Source organism: Galleria mellonella, unplaced genomic scaffold (assembly GCF_026898425.1).
Source record: "Galleria mellonella isolate WM207_F2 unplaced genomic scaffold, CSIRO_AGI_GalMel_v1 utg117, whole genome shotgun sequence".
Taxonomy (NCBI): Eukaryota; Metazoa; Arthropoda; class Insecta; order Lepidoptera; family Pyralidae; genus Galleria; species Galleria mellonella.
This window is the reverse complement of record NW_026441980.1, coordinates 1,470,756-1,477,812: the sequence shown is the minus strand read 5'-3', so window position 1 is coordinate 1,477,812 and position 7,057 is coordinate 1,470,756. Positions and strand designations below refer to the sequence as shown.

The 7,057-nt window shown below is 36.0% G+C and overlaps 1 protein-coding gene across 1 annotated transcript; it reads right to left on the bottom strand.

Moving 5' to 3' along the window:
- Positions 1–974: 974 nt before the first annotated feature.
- On the bottom strand, positions 975–6,619 carry LOC113513977 (protein Spindly). The gene is made up of 5 exons (XM_026897961.3): positions 5,765–6,619; positions 4,607–4,698; positions 3,465–3,579; positions 2,117–2,249; positions 975–1,275 (listed from the first exon to the last, which is right to left on the bottom strand). The coding sequence occupies exons 1-5, from the start codon at positions 6,462–6,464 to the stop codon at positions 1,029–1,031; spliced, it is 1,287 nt and encodes a 428-aa protein (XP_026753762.1). The 5' UTR covers positions 6,465–6,619; the 3' UTR covers positions 975–1,028.
- Positions 6,620–7,057: the final 438 nt, after the last annotated feature.

The following is a 7,057-nucleotide window of genomic DNA, read 5'->3' as shown; positions in this document are numbered from 1 at the left end:
AATATTAAAAATGCATTTATTTATTTATTTCTGCGTAATTTGTGACCGCTCTACGTAACTCTGTGGCAGTACAGTGAAAAAAGTCCAGTTCGGAACTCGCTACTACCTCATTGAGCAAACGTAGCGCCCTCGTGAGTGGCGCCTGATCAGCATGGAATGTACTGCTGCGTGGTAGGGCAAATATTCTGTGATTAAAGTCACGCTTGCTAAGGTCTGGAACAGACATTTACCAAAGGGAGACTTTGTACAAAAGTCGATTGCTTGGGTACCTCTGTCCCATTCGTGTTTCAACCGTGAAGTAGTTGTGTTTGCATGGCTGTGTTTCGGTTTGAAGGGTGGGATATGGCGTGAAATTACTGGGAACAGAGGAATAACACCCGAGTCCTCAGGAATGGCAATGCATGGCGGGTATCATGGGCGAAACAGTATGCTCTGTTATGTCCACGGTACTGCTCATGTCTATAGGCGATTGTTACCACTTTCCATCAGGTGGGCCGTCAGCTTGTTTGCCATTCTAAGTTGTATAAAAAAAAAATTGGCCCAATAAAAAATATGTTGTATATCGGTTGTCCAATAAAATTGAAAAGGAGCACCCGATTGAAACGAATGGGATATCTGACTGGTATAGGCAATATAAAAATGGCTGACCATTTTTCTGCTATCAATTTCCAGATGTATCAAAATATATAGTTTTTTTTATTTATTATATTTTATTTTTATTCTTGTATTTCTACCATAATATGGTAGGAATACTAGAATGTAAAAAAAAATAGGTAAATAACAATATAGTCATACTAGTATCGTAATGAACTGGTTCTGAACTGAAACTGAAATGTTCATATTTCTGTATAAATATTTTTAATAAATATAAAGTTTTACCATAAATTAAAAAAAAAAAACAAATTAGAAAAATTAAAAAATAAAATTAAAATAAAAAAAAATAATAATTAAATTTTTATTTATTAATTAAATTAAAAACATTTATATCTATGTACATAATATTATTTACTTAAAATCATTATTTCTAATTAATTGAAGGACACTTTCTTTTTAACATCATCAACGGTCGGTTTGCTTTTGACTTGCAGTCTGGCCACTGCAGTATCTTCCTTATCATCTTGGACATTAGGTTCAGGTGGGGAGCTGATAGCTTGTTTAGCTCCGTTGGCCGTCAGCACGGCGAGTTTCCTACGCAGTTCCCGTACTTGCGCTGCGCTCGCGAGCTGCGCAGCGCCGCGGGACAACACTTCCTCGCGTAGCTGTTCACATTCTGATCTGTAAATTATAATGAAGGTCGTGTCACACAAAAAATCGATTTGAATTGTAACAAAATGAGTTATTTTTAATTAAAAAGTACTGAAGCCATTTTAATCGTATATTTATAGTTGTTTAAAAAAAAAATCATAATGTAGTAACTTTACTGCCATATCCCATATCATCATTATAATCATTTTTTTACCTTTATCCTAACAATTTGTATGACTGTAACTACAAATAAACTGTAATTTTTCTCATATTGGGTTTGCTGGAAGAAATCTCTATTGGAGATAAGCTCGCCTTTGTGCACTATTATGTTTGTTTTTACATATCAATAACCTTTTGTGTACAATAAAGAATAAATAAACAAATTTGAGGTCGACGTAATATGTTTTTCTCTTCTATTCTTCTCTATTCGCAGTCCGCACTCACTCTCATTCTGGCCATACCAGATGGCTTTGTACAAAAGTCGTTTGCTTGAGCACCTCTGTTCCATTCGTGTTTCTACCGTGAAGCAGTTGTTTGCATGGATGTATTTCAATTTGAAGGATGAGATATGGCAGTAAAATTACAGGGTACAGAGGAATAACACCTGAGTCCTCAGGAATGGCAACGCATGGGGGATATCATGGATGAACCAGTATACTCTGTTATGTTCATGGTACTGCCTATGTCTATAAGCGACGTTTACCACTTTCCATCAGGTGGGACGTCAGCTTATTTGCCATAGGAAGTTGCATAAAAAATCTTTCACATACACTTTTTACTACCATATCTCATCTCAACCATCTATCAGTCTGTTATTATCTCAGCCATTATGTTCAGCAGTGAACAGTTAACAGATGTAATGATGAATTACTTTAAATGATCCAACACTCCCGGCAGCCATCCATTGGCGGTCGGTTCGCACAGCTTGCCGAACCATCTCGCCAGCTCCCTTCTCTGTTTCTCGCAAAGACCTTTTAGCTGCGTGATGCGCTCTTCATAACTATCTGTAACAAAACAAACAACATTTTAATAATAACATGTTAAGGACTAGGTTTTACCCGCAATCTACTTTGGATTTACACGAGTTATGTTTTCTATCATTTATCGATTTTCTTCCAAACTCGAATTAATAATGTTAATAGGATATACGTATATATTACAACAGCCATTATATGTCCACTGTTACATAGGCCTCCCTTATAAGGAGGGTTTTGTCAGTAGTTTCCACACTTGGTAAGCAAGTCTTTTTTTTAAAAGGGTGATAATAGAATGGTAACCCCACCCGCGATTAGGGGGGAAAAGGGATTGTTAGTAATGGAGACTAAGAATCCCATTGCTAGCAATATATCCAACCAGGTCGACCTCCTCGCGTTTCCCCCTGGAAACTATCATGATTAATTCCTGATGAATTCATCATGATGGGCTATCTGGCCTGTTTTCATCCTCATCTATCACCCTTCACTGGTGCCCCGCCAGCGTATCCCATTAGCGCAGGCGGGGTTACCACACCATTTTCATTCAATAAAAAAAAACCCGCCCGCGATATCGGTATACGCTGGCGGAGCACCAATGAGGGGTGCTAGGTGAAGATAAAAACAGTAAATTAGCCCATCATAAAGTATTCTACAAATCAGATCAGTTAGCCCATCGTGACGAATTTCACTACAATTAACCACGATGGTTTCCAGGGGGAAACACGTGGAGGTCGACCTGATGGGGTGTATTGCTAGCAATGAGTCAGTTAAACCGCATTACTAACAATCCCTTTTCCCCCCTGGTAAGCAGGTTATCAACCGTTAGGCTTTATGGACGCTGCTATCCATCCTTCAACTATTAAGTTTGCTTAATCACTGTTGAGGCAAAAAAGAACAGCCTAAATGTTCTTGTCTCTGAGAGAAAAAATAGATGTAAGCTTTATGGTTAATTGTCTTTAATTGGAGCTCTGTATTTGCTGTAAAAGATTTAAATGTCTAAGTATAGAGAAACAAATAATATTAGAAACATGTAAGAAAAGAAAGAAGTGATTATAAAGAAGTGTTTTCATTATTAAAATTACATATTATATTAAAACACTTATGGGAAAAGGGTGGCCCATTCTATGCCAGGACCAAACAGCATATACTACTACTGCTGCATCAAAATGTTACACAATTTTAAAGTATCTAAGTGGACAAAAAGACCACATAACTTGGTATTATTTAATGATTATTATTATTCACCTATAAGTTCTTTATCATAATGTGCTGATGCTCCAATCTGCTGTTCCCAAATAGTCTGCTTCTCGTGGAGTAACGTGTCCACCTCGGCCTGTTTATTTGCCAGCTCTCTTCTCAACTAGAATGATAATAATCAGTTTGAGATAAAAAAAATTATATGCAAACAGATAATAATAACAAGTATGTTTCATTCTGTATCTTTTACAAGAGAGGTAATTCTTAGTAATAGAAAGGGATTCTTAGTAATATGAAGTAACAGTCTCATTGCTAGCAATATATCCCGTCAGGTCTACATGGTTCCCCGGAAACCATCAACCTCCATATGGTTCCCCCTGGAAACCATTATGCTCAATTCCAGGAGTATTCATTACGATAAGCTAAGTGACCTGCCTTTTCATTCTCAACTATCATCCTTCACTGGTGCTTTACCAGTGTATACTATTTATGGAGGTGATGTTACCTTTCCATTATCATCCATTAAAAAAATTAATATTTAATAATTGATGTTTTAATTAGTTGGACCTTGTCTTTCCTAATTGAATTTTGCTTATGGCTATGATCCTTGATAGGTTAGTTAAACATTTTTGTCAACTATTGTCATTTTTGTCAAAAATTGTGGGGAATGTAACAGTCAGCTTGCCAATATTTTGCTAACCATACTAGAATCCAATTTATAGAAAAACAAGACAACAACCGTTACTGGAATTAATTTAGTTAAACATTAATGATGTTTCTTAACCAACTATAAAAAGGAGCATGTTCTGGTTTGATTGTATTTTTTGTTTTGTTTATTTGTTATATCATAACTTCGTTAGTTGTAAAACAATTTAAAAAACTATCTAAAAGGATATAGTTACAGACTGATCCCATAGAGTTTTGTTCAAAATCAGTTCAGTCGTTTAGATTTTAGATCAAAATAACTGGTGTTGACACAACTGAAGGTAATTTTGTTTTGTTTGACACAATCTTTAAATGTTATTACTAACGTTATTCAGAAATTTAAATTAATGAACAAAATTGTTAATTTTTATTCACTTTGAATCTAAGTAAGCTTAATTTTATATGAGAATGAAAACACATAATTATATAGACTTGAATGTGAGATGAGAACACAAGTTTTAACAAAAAAAAAATGTTATAATTACCCTTGAATTGGTCTGTTTCATTTGTATTAAGTTTTTAGCCATCTCCTGTCTTTTATCCTCCACCTCAGCAAATATTGAATTACCTTTAGCAGCTGAAATAAATTATGGGGAATTGAAATATTAACACAATGATAAAAAAATAAAAAAAAGGGTAAAAGAGGAAGGGGAAGACAGAGAAATAACTACATGGGACAGATATAGGAATGACTAGGTATCATGTCGTATAAAGAGGTCAAAAATATGGCCTGAAATAGAGCTGGCTGGAAGAGAATGAATTAGTTGCCCAACAAGAGGAAACTCTTAAATGAGAAGAGAAAGAAAATAATGTGAACCATAAGAAAATTAACATAAAATAACATATATATATATAACATATAAGCATATTACATAGCTCTTTTTGGGCACCTCTGTCCCATTCGTGTTTCTACCATGAAGCAAATATGTTTGCATGGCTGTGTTTCAGTTTGAAGGGTGAGATATAGTAGTGAATGTACAGGGTATAGAGGAATAACACCTTGGTCCTCGAGAATAGCAATGCATGGGGCTATCATGGGCTAAACAGTCTGTTATGTCTGTTACTGCTCATGTCTATAGGTGACAGTTACCACTTTCCATCAGGTGGACTGTCAGCTTATTTGCCATTCTAAGTTGCATAAAAAATGGCAGAATTACCATATCATTACCAGGGGGAGATGAGATTGTTAGGAATGGGAATTAGAAGCCCCATTACTAGTAATACATTGTGTCAGAGTGACCTACTTAAGGGTCCCCCTTTTTTTTTTTTTTAACAAGGGTGAAAATCTTCCAAAGAGACCCATCCGCCGGCGGGACAACGAATGGGTACTGTGGGATTTTTACCCACTAAAAACACCCCGGTATTCCTCACGGCGCCTACCCGCCGGTGACTGAGGCTCGCAACTAGCAGTCTTCACAGTCACCGGACTTAAGGGTCCCCCTGGAAAACATATTGCTCAATTCCAAGTGAATTCATCATGACGGGCTAACTGTCACCTAACATTTGTCACTAGTGCCCCATCAGCATATACCATTAGTGCAAGTGGGGTTACCATTTCATCTTCACCCATTAGAAAAAACCATTCCATTACTACCCATTTAAAAAAAAAAACACTTAAATAAGAACAAAACTACAAGCTTTACCATGTGGCTGTAAATCTTGGGCATCAGTATACTGATGCAGCATTGCCCTGACTTCAGCTAAATCAGCCAGCGCTGCCGCCTCGCGCTCTCCAGCGGCTTTTAACTCTTCACGGCGCAAATCTGCCGCTGCTTTCACCTCGGACATATCTGTCAACAACTCCTCAACTTTCATCCGCCACGACTCGATTTCAGCGCGTGCTTCGTCAAGCGCTGCTTTTGCTTCAGCCGCATCGGATAATGCAATTGTCACAGCTGCGCGTGCTTCATCCAACTCACTTGTATCCTTCACCGGACTTGATTTGAGCCTTTGATTAGCTATCGCCTGTTCCTCTTTTAAAAGACGAATGTCCGCTTCAAACTTTTTAACTTCAATCGCATGTTTATCTATTAACTCTGTCTTCTCTTCCCGTAATGATGAAATATCATCTTGCAGCGACGATATTCGCAAATTCAGTTCACTTCTTCGCTTTTCTTCGTCTGCCTGATGAGCATCCAATTCAGCGGTCAAATGACTTTGGACATCCAAAGCGGTCTGATAACTTCTTTTAATATCATGCAATTCTTGTTTTGTCGCTTCATAGCTGATAGATACTGCTTCAAATTGCTTTTTGAGGGAATAATAACGTTCAGTCAATTCGCTGTTCGTTATGTCTTCGATTTCAGTTAAGCCCGTTTTATTACTTATAGTTGAATAATCCATTATGACAGTCTTTATATTAATCTTATTACTTACATAAATCAGTAAAACAACAAAATAGTAAATTATAATAAGGGTTCAAAATTCGTATTCACGTAAAAAATATAAAGCTTTTCAAATTAACGAACTACTTGCTTAAGAAAATACAATAATGTCAACTTCTATTATTTGACAACTTAGATTAAGGATAAACAAGCCTATTTTAAAAATAATGCATGGATAAGGTATCTGTCAGCAGATTTTCACTACAAAAGCTTTTGGAATACTCAAGGTCTTTTTTTTGTTCTTTGTGATTATTTTTAATTTTACATAGAAGTCTAATTCAAAGAAAATTTTATAAATTGAAACAATCTTATGATAGATATGAGCTGTATAAGCAGTGCTTTTTGCCTTATCATTTAAACAAAAAAAACTAGTAACAAGTCAACAAAATCTTTACAAATCTACCAAAGAAATAAATCTATGCAACTAATCTTTACCACTAGAAGTATCCACACAAAAAAAATTTTATGTCATGCAATATCGTGCATGCATGATATTTTATAACTATTTGCAGTATATCTCTGTCCAAAATATTAGTATACATAGGTATCATA

Bases quoted from the DNA above. Each gene is read 5' to 3' on its own strand.
- LOC113513977 (XM_026897961.3), bottom strand. From the start codon at position 6,464: ATGGATTATTCAACTATAAGTAATAAAACGGGCTTAACTGAAATCGAA. The intron at 3,580-4,606 runs GTAATTATAACA...TTATCATTCTAG, and splicing joins TGAAACAGACCAATTCAAGG to TTGAGAAGAGAGCTGGCAAA. The intron at 2,250-3,464 runs GTGAATAATAAT...GTTTTGTTACAG, and splicing joins TTATGATAAAGAACTTATAG to ATAGTTATGAAGAGCGCATC.